Here is a 19,618-nt window from a genome sequence, read left to right as displayed (position 1 = left end):
CATATACCTAATAGAAAGATTTACGCAATTGTGGCTTTATATATCGGCCAATATGTGGGCCTTAAATTGTGGAAGCGTGTTTTCTACTGATGGTGCATCTCTGTGCCGAAAATGGATAAAATCTTGAAAACTTGCTCTAGACCTCATATACATGATTCTACTCTTTATATATTGGCGATGGTATGTGAGTTACCTTAATAAAACTCAGGGAGCATTTTATTCTGTTAATAGTATGTGGTATTACTAAAAATAAATAAAACCGGGTCAATACTATCCCTATCTTCCATATGCCTAATATAAGATTTTCAAACTTCCGGTTGACTTTTTACCGTATATATTAGGCAATAAATAAAGTATCTTAGCAAAATAAACTGAACGTATAATATTGAATATACTATAGTTTAATGTCGAGACTATGTGAAATTGGGTAATTCGAGGACCAATATAATACATATAATGATTATCTTAATCTAACAACCTTTATGCCGAATAAGTCGGTCAGTGTATGAGTTATATTGTACAATATAAATATGTTAATATGAGTAATGTCAAAAATTAATCAATGGCCCATAATATAGGTTAATAAGATACAAATTTAATTGTAATCCAATCACAATTTTTACGAACAATGAATATTGAATTCTTTCGTAATATTTTTAAAATCAAGTTTTGTCAACACTTAAAGCCGAGTTGTAAAAGTTTTGAATGTTCGGTTAGCTTTTCCTTACTTGTTTTAAATCAGTGTTTGCCATCAAGCTAAATTTTGAAATAAATACCCTCTTTAAACAGAAACTGCTGATTCACAAACCTTTGTCATCAACATATTTATTTATTCTAATAAATTTCAACAGCTTTGATAAACTTTAAAAATGGTTTCAACAACGTGTGCGAGTCAATTGCAACAATCTGGAAATATTGAAGTCTAATGAATGAATTGCGTATTTATTGCAGACCGACATATTTATAAATACGTATTAGGTTTGTGTACGGATATACAAATATACATATCTATATGTATAAGAAATATGTGTTTCACCAAAAACCACAACCAAAGTGGTTCAATGAACTTTCAACTTTTAAAGCAAATAGAAATTAAAAAATCAATTTTAGCAAAAAAGCTTATCGTTAGTTAATTCCAATACTAGGAGCAGCATGATTAAAAAGAGACTAATAAGACAAATTCATGCAAAGCGGTAGCCCTGTAGAGAAAATATGTTTGGGCTCTACCAGAAATCCTTCTATAACGTTAAGTAAGGGTGTGTCTAGTTTCCTAGAAAATAAAATTTGTACCAAAATTTGTTTGATTTATTGGATTACCTTGAGTAAATTTTACGATATGTATGTATGTTGAACTATTGTTAACTAATTTTTCCACACCTAAGTTATCATATGTTGGTATTAAGGGTCTAGTTTAGAAGTCCGAATGTCGAGCGTGATAAAAAAGTCAATTGACATTGTTAGTACACAATTTTTACTATTTCTATATTCATATTTCAAGAGTACACATAATAAATTTAAAAAAAATTCAATTGTTAGCTTTTATAATTTTTTTGCTAAAAGGCTATACTTTCTAAAATTTCTAGACTAGAAAACCCACTTAAAAATTAAAAAAATTTTACTATTATCCACCAAATCTAGTGCAGACTATTCCAAACGGTTTGTACAATTTTAAGCACCGCTTACTTACTATATACCGTCACTTTGTTTGTGACTACAATCTAATATGGATATATTTTAAATATTAAAATCGAGAATATTTGTCTGGTTCCAAAGTAAGTAATCTAAAAAAATTAAAATTTTGATATAAACTGTTATCCATTTTTCTAATTAAAACGCCACGGGTGCAAAATCACAACTTCTAGCGGTGCGAAAGTCCTAAATTTTCCTACTGGGTCCATCACAACTAAATAACACTTAGTGCTCGTGAGTGCGGTATAATAACTTTTCAAAAATATTTGCATACGAAATGACTAGAAATTGCTAATTTATATTCGCCGGAAAGCAAAGTTATAAAAAACACATTTTAACGAGTATATACCAATACAATAAAAATAGTGAGTGAGCGATTTCTAAGAAGAAATTAACTTTCATTGCTCTTTTGCTTAGTAGACTACAATAGTTTGTATCATAAGCATATATGTACGTGCCTAGTTCCTAGACTTCTTCTTCCAAATTTGCTGAGGTTTGTATGTAATTTTGATTCATCGAAATTTTAGAAACTTTGTTAACCGCGAAGACTGGCACGTTGACACATTTTAACCAGTTTTAGAAGAAAATTTTTTAAAAACTCCAAACAAAGGGAAATTTTTTACATACATAAACTGTTTCGTAGAGAGTGTTTAGTTTGTGGAAAGAATTTAAATACTACGTAATTATCTAAAAGTAATTTTTTTTAGCAAATATATTCAATTATTCCTTAAAAGAATAAGTAATCACTTCCTAGCCTTTTGTAATATTTTTAACTCTTCAATTATTCACATAAAATTTCTTAATTATGTAATCAATCAAAGCTCTTTAAGCACTTCGGCACATATCATTATACTTGCTAGAACGGTCAACAAACTGTCAGCTTAGGGCTTGAATATGCTGATATGCAGTGTATTGCCTGGATAATGTCAACGACGCTGTCGGATTTTTAAACAGGATGCTGACACCATTTTACATAGAGTATAATAGTTTTGTTCGCCTTGGTAAACCATTACATTATCGCGATAGATGCTGGAATGTATATTGTATCTTTATAAATTTAGCAGACGAGTCACTTGATTCTCTGTTCGTAGTATTGGGTCACTGCCGCACCTACAAATTGGCATTATTACAAATATATAAAGTGTAATTATGCTCGGTGAAAACATTTTGTTTTGATGTTCTTATGTGGAAATACAAGAAATTTGGGCGATAACTATGTCCGCCTCCTATATAACTGTTATGTTCGGTAATGTGTGATAATTTTTTAAAAAAATAACCTAATGTAAATCTAGTAAAAAAACGAATAATGGTAGTGGTACCGATCTATTCTAGGAGTAAAGTCACAATCAGATAGTACTTGGCCATTTTTAACCAAACTCGGCTCATAGAGCTTTTAATTCGTATTCTTTGCAATGTTTCAAAATTTATGAAATTGTGCTACAATCAAGCTTCTTCTTTTACTTTCAAATATATAACTCAAGCATTTATGAAGGCAGAGGTAGAACGAAAACTTGGCTGTAGTTATCTCGGTCAATATGTGGAGTAAACAAATTGAATTAATTATAAAATGTGATTTGGTTTCAAAACTGAATGTAATCGCTCCATACTTTTCACCATCATCTCATTTTTTAAACCTATTGGCAAATCCTTATCTTTATAATCAAGCTTGATTCTTAGCCATAAAATTAAAATACATAAAAAACACCCTTTATAATAAGGCAATTATTTCGAATATGGAGGCTAACTTTGAGAAAAACGTAGAAATTTCTTTTTTTAAGACTCAATGAAAACTAATATTTTGGATCAGGAAAACAATCTATTGAAATCAACCTTCTCAAATCAAAATAAACTAACCTTACCTAAATTATGGATAAAAATCTGGATTTGAATGAAGCGCCGCACTTTAATCTAAATAAATAATTTATTGAATAAAAAATGATTTATAATAATTATATGCCTGGTTTCTATATACACATATGGAGGTCGCTGAACTTATAGTCAATAGCTGGCGGGATTATAAGCAATAATGCGTACTAGTTTGTGATCATTGTGATGCCAGCAGCAATCTCTTACGAGCGGCTCAGAAACCAATGCCCCGTACACTGGCGTAGCAAATTAAAATTGCAAAAAAATTCAGAAAAGAATTCTTATTTTAATATCCCCTAGACGATTGTGCTACTGGTGATGAGTGTTTGAAGTGCTTACCCAACACCAAACACACGTATAGACATGCATACACGCAAGCATGTTATTAATTAGAAATTTATATGTTCTTCTCCTCTATATGCCGCTAATGAGGTGAGAAGACAAAGCACGTCGGGTCCACAACATTGCTTTGTCAACATTAACGCATCGCAAGCAACAAAGAAAGCCATGTAGGCGCATGGGAACGCGTGCGAAAGTCACAACAAGTCATGTCAAGCAGCTGTCTAAGCTTTCTAGAGGGCAGCCACATCGTTAAAATGTGGCCCAACAAATGAGTAAACAAGAATTCTACACTTATTATATACCATATTTGTTTTCAAACTCTTCAGCGGTTATTTGCTGACTTTAAAGTTTTTTCCTGCTATTCTTCATATCTATACTTCTTTACCTATTTATTTCCTTTTTTATTCTTACTGCGCTTCAAGCTCTGCGGATCAATTTGGTTCTTTGACCATTCTTGGCCATTACCTGTGTATTCTTTCAGCACCGCTAGCTCACAGCTGGGTTTTGCATAAAAACGTAAAGCGATCAATGTGTTCTCTACAGTTCTGCTGGACATTGCTTACAATTAGGACACTTTTTGTTGGTTTCGCGATTGTTGTCTGATATTTATCATAAATTAAACCGATTGATTGATTGATCGCATAAGTCGATAGTACATCAGCATGTTGAAGGCAGCAGCAAGTGTTGCAGCAGTGCTGCTCTTTGTGGCATTGGTGTGTGCAGGTGCGTATCAGAGGCGGGGAAACCCGAATTTTCTTTATTTGTGAAATTAATTACCCGACTTAAGTCATAACGAGAAATTTAGAAGTAATTAGGAACTGTCATAGCCTTTCATATTTGAAAAAATTTAGTGAAGGTAACAAATTTTGTGCGAAATGAGATAAATAAGAATACAAGCTTGTATATATCAAAACAGTGCTTCTGATCTAAAAGTATAAGAAAATTAACAATAAAAAATAGTAACAGAAATTTGAGGTTATGAAATATTTTTTTCAGCTAGATATTTCTTATTGAAGATAGTTAGTCAGACTTCTAAGAAACCTTCACGGAAAAACGGACAAAATATCTCAGTTCCAAGATTTTAAAACCTATATAGACGGATTTTAGACGAATTGATAGATAGAGCTTTTTGATGTTGAAGTTGATGTGTTTTCTAATTCCGTCATTCTATTGAAACGTATAGTAGGATAACGTAGGGACGCCTAATAATTTTCAGAAAATATATTTTAGAACTTACTACAACACAATTTTACACATCCACAGAACCCCGCAAAGGACTACAACAGCAAGTTGTACAGAAACAATTACGTTCGGGCGCTGCCGTCGCCGCGCCAAATCATCCGTATCTCTTTCTCACCGTGCCACGTGCTAACGGTAATGGACATGAGGTTCAAGGATTTAAAGTTGTAGAGATCGAGGATGACGATGATGAAGAAGAAGCTGCACATAAAACAACCAAATTCGAAAACGACGCTGACAGTAATGATGATGAAGACGATTTTGAGGAGGACGAGTCCAACAATGCAAATGCAGCAAATGATGAAGACGACGAAGATGATGATATTGTACGCAACAATAATGTAGAAGTTAACGATGATGATGACGACGATTTCGAGTACAACGCAGATGATGATGATGCGGATAATTTGAACGATGAAAACGATATCAATAATAATTTGGTATACCTGCGTTCACGTGCACCACACACACCACGCCTGCGTAGTCAATTGAAAAATCAAGGTGCCGTTATCAGCACCGATGACAAACGTGTCAGTCAATTGAATGCACAACTCGTATTGAAGAATGCTAAACCAACGAATATGATGGTATCGCGCGAACATGCCGGTGCTATTATGGTACCCGATGGCATTATTGAAATCGAAGGACAAAGTGTGGTGGACGAGAAGACTGGCAAGACTGCACTACTGGTGCCGCGTGCTGCACTCGAAGCCATACCAAATGGCAGCGTTGTCGCACTAATGGAAGGATCGACGACCGATAACGAAGAGGCACGTGCCAATCGTGTCGTAGTGCGGCGTCGTCGCAAGGGTTCGCGGCGCAATGTGGTGCGTCGTGGTGGCGGTAAGCGTCGTCGCCGTGGAGGCAATCGTCGTCGCCGTGTTAGCAACAAACGCAATAACGTCCGCGTCTATCAAGTGGGAGGTGGCGCTAAACGGCGACGCGGTAATCGTCGTGTCGCACGTCCTGTAGTTTTACAGGGTTGATTCATACCTCTGATGGACAACACGTGAACTATTTTAGTATTATAGGTTAACTAACAATCGACGGCTATACGATGTTATTTGAATTATGTAATTGACGGAGAAAAATAAACGGATAAATAAAATGTTTTGGAAAATATAGTATACCCAGTTTTCCTTATTGTGAATGAATATAAAGGGAGAAATAAAAGATGATTGTGGAAATATTTAGAAAAATGTATAGGCGTAAGAAAAGGAGTAATGAAGAGACATTAAGTTTAATAAGTATAATAGAACTTACTAGACAAATTTATAGATAATATTAATCTCTATTTTCTTAAAAAAAAGTGCACACGCTCACACATTTTTTTCTTCACTCTTTCAATCATTCTACAATCATATTTTCGGCGAAAGCCAAACCACCAATAATAAGCTCAGATTGCTCAAAGAGTTCAGCTATTAATTAAGATCGCATCACTACGCGTCGTCTTTTACATGTATCATCTTTTTGAGCCCAGCTTTACCTTTGAATAATATATTTTGTTATAACCTTTTTTCTTTTTGGCTAAATTTCACCGCTTGCGATCGTAAATTTTTCATTCAACTGTCAAAACCATACTTTTCTCCCCATCCAACTAATGGTAATAACTAAATATGTATGTTATATAGAGAAAACGATAAGTGTTTATGGCAGCGAGACACAAAGAAAGTCTCGGATTTTGCAGCTAGCGGAATATGGTAATAACGCGGCATACAGCAACCCACCAACATGATTGGTCATATAAAAAGTGATCTTCGAACTGAAATTTATGTGGCTTATAACTCATCGCTGTTATTTTAATATACATAAAATGGCGATATAAGAGCGTAAGCAGCGCGTCTGTTGTTCGCATAACGTCTTAGCAACTAAACGTGTGCTGAAGTCAGAATAGCAAATACGACACGTATCGTTAACTCTTAAATATTCAACACGCAATGGCCAAGTCCAAGTTTTGTCTTTTCTTGGCGCTTATATGTGCCGCAGCTTTGCTAGGCAACGTCACAGCTGGTACGTACACGATTCTTAATTGAAAGCAACAGAACTACAGTATTTTTTTATACTATCATAAACGACCTTTTAGAGAAATCGATATCTTCTGCTGATGCGATTGTTGAGGCAAGAAATGACGAAGTCGCACCCGAATTGCCTCAGCGGGAAGCTGACAAGATCCCTAGTGAGTCATTGCCAGCTAAGTCCAAGTTGCCTGCAAATTCCGCCATTGTGCCTGTAGAGGTGGAAGATAAGACAAATGAAGAGCAAGGTAAGCCGGTGGGTGAAGGAGAAGTTGCTGAGACTGAAGGCGCTGTCATCGGCGCTGATAATAAAACGGAAAATCTTGAGCTCGCGGTGAATGCCGACATATTGAAACAACCAGAAATGGTGATATGATATACATATGATTTAATTTTTTATAAAACATATTTTTAATATTCCGTATCGTTATACCTCAGGCCCGCTTAGCCCGTCATCTCAACAGCTTCCACAACTATCAGGTATATCGTGCACAGAAAGCTGCCGGAAAACAACGCGCTGCCAACGACATTGACGACATGGAAGAAGATGATGGCATAGTGCCCGAAGAACGTGCCGTACGTCGTCGTAAGCGCATATATAAGCGTAAGGCCAACAACAACGTGCGTCGTACGCATCACAGGAAGAATGTCGCTAATCGTCTAAACAGTGCCAATCGTCAAAATCAACGCGTCAACTCTGTACGCAGGCGAAATAAGAAGAATGGAGCAATAAGTCGTCGTCGCGTCAGCAATGGTGGCAATAAGCGTCGTAGTAGCAGCAACAAAAAGCAGAGAAAGTCAAGCACTAGCAACAAGCGTCGCTCATCACAAAACGGTTTACGTAAAACCAAACGAAAATCATCACTGAAGAAACGAACCCAAAAGAACTTCAATAACGGTAGTCCGCATTTCGAGGAAGAGCAGGTTGTTTATCCCGTTCATTCGCTGGGGAACAATGTACCCCAGATGATCGTAATTCTGGACGGTGATAAGGCAGAAACTGCAATCGTCGGCCAAACTGCCTAAAGCTGATTGGTTTTAAAATTTATATTTTAAGTATTAAAGGCTTTTTTAATGTATACTATTTATTTTCGATTTAATAAAATATGTTTAAGTAATAATACCAAATTTTGTCATTTATAACAAAACGCTTTCAATGACAGAAATAACCATTACTTTAATATGATACAGGCATTACAACTCCTACTTAACTTTTTTCGGAAATCATAGATTTTTATTTAGTTCAACTAATAAATATATACATATTTATAGGAAAAAAAAACTCTGTTATATCTGTATAATACAAATCAGTTTAGGAATATTTTCTACAACATCAATTTCTGGTTTCACCGCCTTTATTTAAAAAGCTGGTACGTAGATCTACAAAGAACTCAAGTTGAACCCAGTATCCAGTTTATGTGTGTATGCCGGGAGTTGCGCCAACCTTAGATTCCTAGGTAGGAAGCTCTCACGGAAGCCTCATATCGAGAAGAGAAAGGCATTGAATGCCTCATACTGCTGCAGAGGAGCCATTAGCAAAAGGTGGGGTCGCCGAAAGTAGTCCTCATGCTCCACTGCATCATAGTCAAGCCTATTATGTTCTATGGTGTCTTTGTGTAGTGGAGGGCTTTAGAAAAGACCACAATTGTAATGAAGATCGTGAACTTTCAACGGACAGCCGGTGCTCATCAACATGTGTGGTGCACTAAGGTCCACTCCAAGCATGGTACTTAATGTCATTCTGGACATAGGATTCATAGATATCGCCGGAAGGTGTATGACCGCAAAAGTGGTTATCATACTCAGATAATCGGGGTTTCTAAATGAACACGTGTCTGATCATTAGAAAATGCTCGTACCCTTTGACCGTATACCCGATCTTTTGGGCCATAGAGTGGCCAAACTAAACTCTGTCGGCTTTTTCTCTGCCAACATACTTGCGAGAGGGATATGATAGAAGCCATTGGAGGAGCGGGGCAGTGAGCTTATATGTCAAAGCTTGGGGAGAAAGTTTGTGAAGGATTTTTTGTCTGGAACGCTCTACAAACTTCAGCTCTAGAGTTCCTGACTATTGCAGTGTTTTTAAGGTATCGGTATGACATCGTGACAGATGAGGAATCGAGAATTAACGCGAGTGATCCCGAAAGTAAACAGCAGTCGGCTGTGTGGGTGTTTCAAGAGGAGCCGAATCCAACAAAAAAAAAATAAAAAAAACGCAAAACAGTGAGAGTGGTGCACAACCATTTGTTTGCCAGTTATCTTTCCAGAAATCAGGAAAGCCAACCGCCGCTCTCACACATCGACTGAAACAATTGCATCAAAACATCAGTTTGATGAGTCATCCACCGTATAGTCCTAACGTGGCACCGAATGACTTCTTTTTATTCCCGTACGCAAAAACTAAACTAAGAGGTCAACGTTTTTGATACCTGAAGAGGCGTTTAGAACGCATGCTTCGGAGATACCTCAAACATAGTGACAAAAGTCCTTCGACAATTGGTTAAAACGCATGCAAAAGTGTATAGGTCTTAATGGAGAAAATTTGAAAAACAATAAAGCAATTTTCGATGATTAATATCTGTTTTTGTTTTCTAATCCCGAAATATAGAAAGCCACCGTCGAATGAGAGGAACACGTGATCGTTATCTGATCGTTGAGATTGGTCATGTGATCAATTGGTCTAGCAAATCAAATTTTTAACTACACCGTTATATGATGACACAGTTAATGTTATATTAAATATTTTACACAGCGACTCCATGATTGCTGTTTACAATTTTTAACTCACACATGCCGTTCCCATTTGCCATTTGCCTCTTTCTGTCATATGAGTTCCATAACTAACTACGCAACATATTGCGAATGTCTGAAGTGATACTATCCAGACTAATTTTTAATTTCAAAAATTATTTTAAGCGGTTTTAAGAAATGTTTATACTCTCGCAATATGTTGCTATAGAGTATTATAGTTTTGTTCAGCACCTAAAACTAATCGACAGAGATGTAGAGTTATATAGTATGTACATATAAATGATTAGGATGAAAAGACGTGTTGTATTTCGTACGTCCGTCTGCCCGCCCGTGCAAGCGATAACTTGAGTAAAAATTAAGATATCTTGCTGAAACTTCAATGCCAACCAAGGAGGGTTGGTATTACAAAAGGACGGAATCGACCCATTACCACGCTCACTAAGTTACTTGAAGCGAAAACATATATAACTAAGCTGTGGTGCTGAAAATGTTCAAAAAGTGGGCGCGGCCCCGCTCTCTAAGAGGCTAATTAACTAATTAATAATAAAAAAAATAATACAACAATTTTAAAAAAAGAAAAATTAGCAAAAGTGCAATAACTCAATAGGTAAATGCGTCAGAGGCATAAAATTTTTTATCAAAATAGGCGAAATCGGCCATCACCCCAGCTACTTCTCATATACCACAATTTCAAATTCCATATGATTATTTCACTTTACAGTATATTAATTGAAAGAGAATAGTGTTATCGAAATAGAACTTTTCATACAGGATGTATTTGAAATACAAGTATGTAATCTAACGTCAAAAAATAGTGGAAATTGGACCATAATTTTTTACGTTCCCAAACACCGAAAATGTGTCAGTGATTAGGACTGACTTTTTATCGAAAATATCGGTAATTTGTGAGGTACCTTAGTCATAGACCATCGTTTTTTGTATCTTCTTCGTACCTAATATAAAGATTTTCAAACATCCGCGAATGAAACGTAGAGAGCATCTTTTCCTAGTATTGGTATGCTGTAATGCCAAAAATCGATAATATCGGATAAATACTTACCCCAGCCCAAATACACCCGATATAATGATTTCCGATTTTCTATATGACTTTAAACCGGTTATGTTGTCCAATATATTTGGTGTGATATTTCAATATTTTCATAAACATAATGAGAGTTAGTGATGAATATGTTTTATGTCTAGACCGTGGTATAAACCCTTTTTCTTTTTCATTTCTTAATATAATGTTTTCCGTTTCTCTAGTTAATGTTCTTCTCATATTCCCAATTTAACCTCTTTTATAATATATATCTCTTTTGAGTTAACTAGGTTATTATCTCGATAGTAATGATACTAAGTAAGTCTACGACCTATAATATATTATATCTTAATAAGATACTAAATATTAATGTTACATTCTTTCGCAAAATTTTTTATTATAAAGATTTGCCAACAACTTAAAGTATTTTCCCGACTTTGATTCTTACGAAAGTACAAAATGTTCATTTACACCCGAACTTGGACCTTCCTTACCAGTTAGAATTACTTTTTTATGCTGGCGTTAGCAAGTGCATTAATGCGTGATTATCACCCTTTAAATCGCATGTTCAATTCTTGAGCGAGTTAATCAACAAATTAAACATTGAAAAAAAATGTTTCCATTTCTAACCCCAGGTGGCCTGAAATTTGCAGCGCTCTACATTTAGCGCATTGTACTCGATCAAGATAATATACATAGATAGCAAAAAGATCTACCACATGCTTGGCAAGGTTAATTTTGGCAAATTATCTGTTTCTTCTTGAACTATTTGATTACTGCGGCTTTTAACTCTCGAATGGGTCGATCTCGCTGTAAATAAAACAAATTGTTAGCAACTATTCGTGTGCATATTGGCTCGATAACCGTAAACGAAGTTCTTGATTAACGCTAGTTTTATTTTGGGGCAGCAGCAGATGAACAACTGTTTACATATCCACACAGAAACGTGAAGCATAATACTATTGATCTCAAAACTTCACAAGAATCCAGATGATGAGATGATTTATTACTTTTGCATTACCGAAGTTCATGACCTATATTTTTACTAATTGCCCCTATTATTTTGGCATTCGACTCTTACTGGTTTTAAAGTATGAAGAAATTAAATTAATTTATTTAGCCTCGGGATAACCCATTAATCTGCGTAATTTTATTTTTCTAAAAATCAAGCATTACGGCCAGTAAAATTAGGCGTCAAGTTTGGTAAAATTCAATATTTGCTTTATGAATTCTTTAGATATGGTTTTGCTCTCGTGCTACTTTTTTTCCTGACTCTTTAATTCATGTGTAAGCTACTTACATATAACTTACCGTATCGCTTGACTGGATGCTGTGAATCCAAGCTATTCCAAAATCGACGCCAATCCACTGCGTCAGTGGGAAGCCTCAAGGTCGTATCATCAGCAAATTTTTAAATACGTTAAAGGGTGTTACAACAACAACCACTGCAGTTCCTCCTACTGATACTATAACGTAACGTTAAGAATTTGCCAAGACTTATTCTAGGAACACAAAAATTTACCGAGGCAGACTTTAACCTAACTATGTATGTACAAAATATTACCAATTGTTGTAAGCTACTTTATTACTCTCTCTCTCAACATTTCTTTTTTGTTTTACTTTCAATATTTTATGGATCTTTAAGGACTGTTTAAATCGTTTCAAACGTGAAAAAATATAGATTGTTTTAGAGCGATTCACAGATTATCCTCGGATACATACGACATATATGTACATTTGAGTATCTCACCTTTGCCACATTTTTCGTCGGACTACTTCTAGGTGGTGTTGATCTTTGATACTATCAAACAAATTGAACGAGCGTTGCGATGTCCCGAAAGAATGGAAAGAGTTTTTGAGTGATTTTGTTGCGGGATGTGTGTACGTGTCAGACTACCGACTTTGGAGAGAAAATTTTGTGTGTTTAAAAACTTTGTATCCGCCTTTAACAAAATTTAATTATTTAAAACTGTGATTATTTTTAATTCAAACTAGTCTTGGGACGAAAATGTGAGCATAATCGCGATAAATTGATTGCATAGAGCACTTAGAAAAATTTAAATACTAGTGTGGTACTTGAAAGGAAAATTTTAATGCTATTTACCATAAAATACGGGTTGTCAATCTATTAGCCTATAGAAAGAGCCCTTTAGAGAAAAATGTATTTACACCCTTGTTGAAATAAGCAAGTAAGTAACGATTGAATTCAACAAGTTTTGCCTGGTAAATACAAAATCCTATAAAAATCCTCAGTAAATGAAATATGATTGACTGCGTTAACGCATTTAAAACCTACTTCGTTCTCGCTCTTCGTCCGCAGTGGATTTGTAAAGAATGATAATGAGTAAATTTTCTACCATCAGGTTTGATGTGAATACTCGGATATAAATGTTTCATATACATACATAGTATATATTTAGGAACACAAATGTGAAATGCGCCAATACTACAATATTTAGTTTTCTGAAATATTGAAACCCCTGATCAGGACTAATGAAATGGAACAAAACATTATTCAGTTCAAAATTGTTATTTTTTTATATTTAAAGCTAATTTGGCTATGGATTTATAGGGTGTGTATTAGGTTTAGTTGGATTACGTTCTACCTGTTCGTTTTATTTCTATTCCAGCCAGTTTTAAAAAAGCCAAAGATATTACACGTTAGATTTTTCAAAATTAGTCTCGCATAAGCTGGACTATTGAAATGGAAGGGTTAAGAAACTCTCACTTTGTTGTGCTCCCAAACTATTTCGATCACTAGCATGTGATACTCCACAAATAGGGAATCACTGCTACGGTAATTCGGAAATCTTTTTATGGGGTTATGAATAACTTTTCAGCGAATGTTTGGTACAAATAACGACCGCATTATGTCCAATGTGTACATTATATAACTGAATTATTCGAGTTATTTTAAGCGCTTAAGTCGCAGCCAAGTTCCGTCGAACAGGGATCATTTCCGTTTCTTTGCGAAAATGTGTGTAAATTTTCTGTGGAAAATTACTCAGCTAACCTGGCTTTAATTATCTGACTCTGAACTTTATATTTGTCATTTAGAATCTGCTCGTTGATTCGTATATATTAAGCTGAAATTTCACATTCTAGCAATGATCATAACGGGATATTGCCATTATTCGCTCTTAAGTTCTCTACGCTAAGGGAAGTGTTATGGGTGTATTTTAATAAAAACCTTTATTATTGCCTTCAGAATAACCTCCTGAGACACAACATTCACTCATTTTTGGAGCACCATACCCTAGATTGGAGAGTTTCACGGTGATTTTTATAAATCCACGTCTCACAGTAATGATGCATTTGATGTATGCAGGGTTCTCAGCTTCGTTGTCAAGCATCTCTTTGAGCCCTCTACTCGACGTCCCTCTTGCAAAAAATTTTGGCACCAGTCTAGCATTGAAACATTACCCAAAATGTTTTGAGTCGATCCGTAAGAGATGTTGAGATCCTCTGATACCAACCAACGAGGACTTTCAAGCACTGTTTTTTTTTTAACTTTTTCGATTTTATCGTCATTAACAGAGGCGGGGAAACGAACGCTTTGTGCCACTTAAATTCTGCTGTTCGTGACAAAGTAGACTTCTGAAAACACTTCCGTAACGTTTCAAACGATTACGTGGCCATAATTCCATTGGGAACACAAAATTTCAAGCAAACTCGTTCTTAAAATTTCTTTTCCATGTCAAAAATCACCACACAAAGTTTTCGCCTCGTAAACACACATAAAAAATATATACAAAGAATATTTTTTGTCGATACGGCTCACGCGAGGAGTTTAAATGTACCAGTACGGGTCAAATTTGATCAGATGGTATTACTAATATATGTTCATTAAGGTGCTAAAAAGTTGAAAGTCATTAAAGGTTATGTGCATGAGAATGCGGCTCTGAATAGGTGAGTCAAAAAGATATTTAAGAAAACTAAAGATTAGTCCAATGTCGGTTATGTGTTGCTAAATGTATATATGTATGTACAATACATTGTAATATATATTGTGTATATGTCAACATACTGTAAACTACGTAAAGTATATGGTAAGAGGTATTTATATATTCGTGGTATGCCTGTAAATTCTATCGCTGTGTAAAATAACGGGAAAAATTGATGCTACCTCAGTTGGTTGGTTTCTTTTAGGCCTATGCCAGCGACGATTATTCAAATATTTTAATTTGCAATTTTTATGCGATTTATGTAAATTAATTTACAACGTTCTGGAAAGGCAAGTGTAGCTAAACGAACGCTGGCTACGCCTATTGTGGTTGTTGTATGTTGTAAATTTATAAACAGCCTATTGATGATATTTTATATTGTTGTTGTTGTTTACATGTAAAACATATGGGCAATAAAGAATTTAGGCCTATTTCGATAGGCTTTTTGCCATGGTTCATCATATAAATATTGCGTTTGTAAGGCTTAACGATCAGTGAGCTCCAAACACTTGGAGTAACATAATATTACAAGAAAAAGGAAAAGGTTTATTGATAAAAGTCTATTCCTACAATTGGTAAAAAGTTAGTGTAAAAAAAAAACGAATCGAGGTGTCCTTGTAGAGAGGAGTAACGCTGTACACTTCAAAGTACACCGCCGTCATGCATTTCTATAAAGTTGCCATTCTGATGCTCGGCTTAGCTGCCGTGACATTATCAGCATCGGGTAAGGAATAACTCTACACAACATTGCGCATTTTAACATTGTAATCCAAACTTTAATTTTTTGGTGTTTTTGTTTCGTGTTACATAGGTAAGCAGATTCCCAAATCTGGCGCAGAACAAAAATATCAGTTGTTTAATAGACAGCGGGTGCATGCGAGAAAACCTCTCCATGAAGAAGTCGCTAGTGGACGAGTTATCTCACAGGACTTAATTAATAGATTCACCTCATTAAAGAACCCCAGCACAACCACCACTACTGTCATTGCGACGACCTCAACACTTGTACCATCATCACCCACAACCTCAACTATTACCCTTTCGCCCGCCACACCAACGTCATTATCACCAACAACACCAACATCACCAATAACCCCAACAACGACATTCCCTACAACACCAACATCGCCCACCCCATCAACAATAACTAGCCCAACTACCACAACAGCGAATTCTACAAGCCGAATGATCGTGCGAAACCAAGCAAATTTCAATGACGACTTGGATAATGAAGATGATGATTTCCTCTTACCATTGTACCATCCGAATAGGAATCCAATTGATAATTACGAACAAGTGGAAGGAGACGACAGCGATGAAGTCAATGTAGTCGGCATTGAAGATTTGAATGACTCAGTTGAGAATATTGGTCGCGCAGCACGTGCTCGCCCTTCGAATTGGCGTCGTCGTCAGGCGCAACGACGCCTACAGCGTCAACGTCAACGCCAGCGTCGTCTAAACAGACGTCGTCGCCAGTCGCAAATTAAGGCACGTCGTCAACGTCGCCGCCGTCAACAGCATCGCCGCAGCCAAAAGAAAAGGCGTCGATTCAGTAAGAAGAAGCAGCGTCGTCATCGTCGCGGTGGCAAAAAGTCGCGTCGTTCCAACAAACGTAGACGCATTGTACGGGTAAAGGTTTAAATAATAGCGCACGATATGTAACTCAAAGGACAATGCCAGTGAAATAAAGAAACAAAATTTGAATAGTGCATGTGGAAGTTAATCTTTTATAACAAACACAGCGTTGCATAGATCGGGTCAAGCTCTGGTTGAACTGAGAACATCCTCACAGTTTCAGAGATATCTTTTTGTTATTTAGCATCATTTAATAAATGATTTGTTAGAATGGGGAAATCGATAACATTAACTACTCCCTATTCCAATTTTGTAGATTTCCAGAGATAAGCTCTATAGATAGAAAGTCAAATAATAGACTTATGATTTTGATTTTAACTGTTTTCTATACAGAAATGTGCTTTAAAACTTACGAGGGCTGTGCCATAAGTACTTAGTCTCACCGCCCGTTCGTAAAGAATTTTAGGAGTAATTGTTTTAATCAAACTCACAGTTTTGTTTTGACACGTGAGAAAGCGAATGCTGAGCAATTTAAGGAAAAATCTAAAAAAAAATGTCATTGTTGTATTAAAGGGGTGCTAGGTGAGTTGGTTTCATGGGACATGCAAAGAGGTGGTTAGAGTCATACGGGGACTCATTGCATGCAGGGCATAGGTTTGGATAAGTAAGAGTTTAACCTGCTACTGTATCCATAATGATGTTATTTCGGCGAGATAATCCTGTTTTGTTTGTTAAGTATTATAAAATGTAATATGGGTCGGTGATTCGATTCTTGTTTATGGAAGATTGACGTTTTTGAATCATCTTCAATTTGGGCATACTTCCGTTTGTGATGAATCAAGAATCGGTGCCACGAAAGCGACTGCCACGAAGTATAATTTTACAGAATATTGGAAATCAGAAAGCTTTCTGTGAGTGCCACATTTGCACACACTAGATAACAAGTGCAACCGTGTGACCACTGTCACTGCCACAGAATAGTCGACGAACCTTCTCTCAAAAAGGGGAAGACTGTCTCATCAGACGGAAAGGTCATGATCACTGGTTTCTGGGATTCACAAGACTTACAGCAATTACCTGTAGAAGGGAATATGGCCAAAGAGCTTCGCTGAAGCGATTTGAAGCTGAATTGTAGAAAAACGGATAGAACTCTTTCCACATTTTTTTAGTGTAATTTATTTTTAATTTCACACCATGTTGCTGGATTCTAACTTCTTCTCGTAATTATGTTATCTTCAAAGTGTTAACAAACTCTTAACTAGAATGTAACTGTGTAACCACGTTTGGCATCCATGCGAACAGATCGAATATCAAGTATTCAATGATTGCTTTGGAGAGCCACTATTGAGACTAAAGCTTTAGGAGAGTAAAATGTACAAATTAAGGTTTATTATATTCACTCGAGACTTAAAGAATTTCGCTATCAAGCTGCTCATTTATTGGACATAACATTAAACACAGTTAGAGGAAAGAGAAAGAATTCTAACGGTTTTTAATATTTTTTGTAAGCCATTTGTAAAATAATCAAAAAAAAAAATAATTTTATACACTAGCATGTTATTTCGCATTATGTTTTGTTCGTGTTCATCGGTACAATGACTGTCATGCAAATTTGATGCAAATTGTTTTTTCTAAACTGCTACTAATATGTATATTGGATCTTGTATCTTGTTTTTGCAAATTTTTGCGAATTTCTTTGCACAATCTCTCCTTTCTGTTTACGCCTCTATACCAGCGGTTAAGAGTGAAACAATTATTCTGCATGTATATTAACATCTTATGTTCTGAGCAACAACAAATATGACTATAAACATTTGGTTTAATTAACTATAAACTATTAGAGAACCCCTGCGATCTGTATTGCTAGCAGCACATATAAAAGTCCCTCCGATATAAACCGAAAGATGCAGTTCACCTTAGTTAGTTGAATTCAACAGTCGAAAGGGATACTTCGAGCGTTGTTACAAGTAATTTTAGCAATTGAGCAATTTTCCAGATGCAGCTCACCTGGTCACGTTCATTACCAGTGTTGCTACTGATCGCGGCAGTGGCACTGGAAACAGTCGGTAAGTGGTCGCTAGTTTGTTCATAATTTTCCTTAGATACATATTTTTTAATACATTATAGCTTCGCGAGATACCGACTATGGAGCTAATAACGGCAGATATAGAATTTTTCGCCAACATCGTCGCTCAGTGGCTAAAGACGAGGACATTTTGCCTTCCGGTCGATTTGTAACACCCGAGTTTTTTAACAGAGTGAAGGGTCAACCGCAAAGCAGTCCATGTGAAACATCTGTCGAAACTATCCCAATTCATGTTGATCTCAATGAACCTGATTATTATTCTCATGATTCGTTTGATTACCCTACAACTCCAGTTATAACCGCAACTAGCACTGAGCCAGAATCTAAAACTACAACTACACCTGCGCCAGCAACAACAACTACGCCCGCACCGGCTCGTAATCCAGTTTATATTGAATTCCATGATGATTATGAATATGATGATGATGATTATGACAGTACCAACGACCTTTACAGTAATTATAGTGATAACGAAGTTGACAACGACGATGACGATGACAACGAAAATTACGATGATGATCGTACAGCGATCAATGCTAAACAACGTGGGTTCAGCCAAAGGCAATTCGGTAACGGTCTAGAAAATTCGGTTAGTCAGCCAGAGTCTTTCTCAAAGGAACCCGACAATGCCACGCCAATTGATTATAATGTCGGCAAAGCAGCACGACAACAATCACAAACGGATTATCAACGACGACGAAATCGTCAACGACGCCGTCGTTTACAACGTAGGCGCGCAGCTGCCAGAAGGCGTAGACGTAGAAATCAACGTCGCCGTCCACAAAGCTTACGTCGACGACGTAGACCAAGCCGAATTCGTCAACAAGTTGTTGTACGAAGGCGCTATAACAGAAACAGTAGACGTCGAACAACAAGTGCACCAAGTATACCTCTACCAAACTTTATTCGATTACCTACGAATAAGTGAACATAAAATGTAATATCGATAGATGTGGAAAACGTTTAAAATAAATAAACTATATTATTTACAACAAAATCTTTCACTGTTGTCACTTTTGACCAACTATCTTCTCACGAGCTTTATGAAAAGCTTGAAAAAATTTTTAGTAAG

General features: G+C 36.1%; 4 protein-coding genes across 4 annotated transcripts; all 4 read left to right on the top strand.

Annotated features, from left to right (window-relative positions):
* The first annotated feature begins 4,337 nt into the window (after nucleotides 1-4,337).
* On the top strand, nucleotides 4,338-6,260 carry LOC106615738 (uncharacterized protein DDB_G0287625). The gene is made up of 2 exons (XM_036371643.2): nucleotides 4,338-4,620; nucleotides 5,161-6,260. Exons 1-2 carry the CDS (start codon nucleotides 4,560-4,562, stop codon nucleotides 6,120-6,122), a joined length of 1,023 nt encoding a protein of 340 aa, XP_036227536.2. The 5' UTR covers nucleotides 4,338-4,559; the 3' UTR covers nucleotides 6,123-6,260.
* Nucleotides 6,261-6,977: 717 nt separating this feature from the next.
* On the top strand, nucleotides 6,978-8,272 carry LOC118682571 (micronuclear linker histone polyprotein). Its single transcript, XM_036371645.2, has 3 exons — nucleotides 6,978-7,146; nucleotides 7,220-7,518; nucleotides 7,590-8,272. Exons 1-3 carry the CDS (start codon nucleotides 7,074-7,076, stop codon nucleotides 8,175-8,177), a joined length of 960 nt encoding a protein of 319 aa, XP_036227538.2. The 5' UTR covers nucleotides 6,978-7,073; the 3' UTR covers nucleotides 8,178-8,272.
* Nucleotides 8,273-15,392: 7,120 nt separating this feature from the next.
* On the top strand, nucleotides 15,393-16,594 carry LOC118682572 (coiled-coil domain-containing protein 80). Its single transcript, XM_036371646.2, has 2 exons — nucleotides 15,393-15,609; nucleotides 15,697-16,594. Exons 1-2 carry the CDS (start codon nucleotides 15,546-15,548, stop codon nucleotides 16,524-16,526), a joined length of 894 nt encoding a protein of 297 aa, XP_036227539.2. The 5' UTR covers nucleotides 15,393-15,545; the 3' UTR covers nucleotides 16,527-16,594.
* A 1,833-nt stretch (nucleotides 16,595-18,427) lies between these two features.
* On the top strand, nucleotides 18,428-19,474 carry LOC118682639 (uncharacterized). The gene is made up of 2 exons (XM_036371985.2): nucleotides 18,428-18,526; nucleotides 18,588-19,474. The coding sequence occupies exons 1-2, from the start codon at nucleotides 18,457-18,459 to the stop codon at nucleotides 19,472-19,474; spliced, it is 957 nt and encodes a 318-aa protein (XP_036227878.1). The 5' UTR covers nucleotides 18,428-18,456.
* The last annotated feature ends 144 nt before the right edge of the window (nucleotides 19,475-19,618 follow it).

This window comes from Bactrocera oleae, chromosome 5 (assembly GCF_042242935.1).
Source record: "Bactrocera oleae isolate idBacOlea1 chromosome 5, idBacOlea1, whole genome shotgun sequence".
NCBI classification, from domain to species: Eukaryota; Metazoa; Arthropoda; class Insecta; order Diptera; family Tephritidae; genus Bactrocera; species Bactrocera oleae.
Note: the sequence above shows the minus strand (reverse complement) of the source record. Positions and strands in the feature narration are given on the sequence as shown.

Coding starts and splice junctions, on each gene's coding strand:
- LOC106615738 (XM_036371643.2), top strand. CDS start 4,560: ATGTTGAAGGCAGCAGCAAGTGTTGCAGCAGTGCTGCTCTTTGTGGCA. Junction 4,621..5,160: donor TGTGGCATTGGTGTGTGCAG/GTGCGTATCAGA, acceptor ACACATCCACAG/AACCCCGCAAAGGACTACAA.
- LOC118682571 (XM_036371645.2), top strand. CDS start 7,074: ATGGCCAAGTCCAAGTTTTGTCTTTTCTTGGCGCTTATATGTGCCGCA. Junction 7,147..7,219: donor GCTAGGCAACGTCACAGCTG/GTACGTACACGA, acceptor ACGACCTTTTAG/AGAAATCGATATCTTCTGCT. Junction 7,519..7,589: donor TATTGAAACAACCAGAAATG/GTGATATGATAT, acceptor GTTATACCTCAG/GCCCGCTTAGCCCGTCATCT.
- LOC118682572 (XM_036371646.2), top strand. CDS start 15,546: ATGCATTTCTATAAAGTTGCCATTCTGATGCTCGGCTTAGCTGCCGTG. Junction 15,610..15,696: donor CGTGACATTATCAGCATCGG/GTAAGGAATAAC, acceptor CGTGTTACATAG/GTAAGCAGATTCCCAAATCT.
- LOC118682639 (XM_036371985.2), top strand. CDS start 18,457: ATGCAGCTCACCTGGTCACGTTCATTACCAGTGTTGCTACTGATCGCG. Junction 18,527..18,587: donor AGTGGCACTGGAAACAGTCG/GTAAGTGGTCGC, acceptor AATACATTATAG/CTTCGCGAGATACCGACTAT.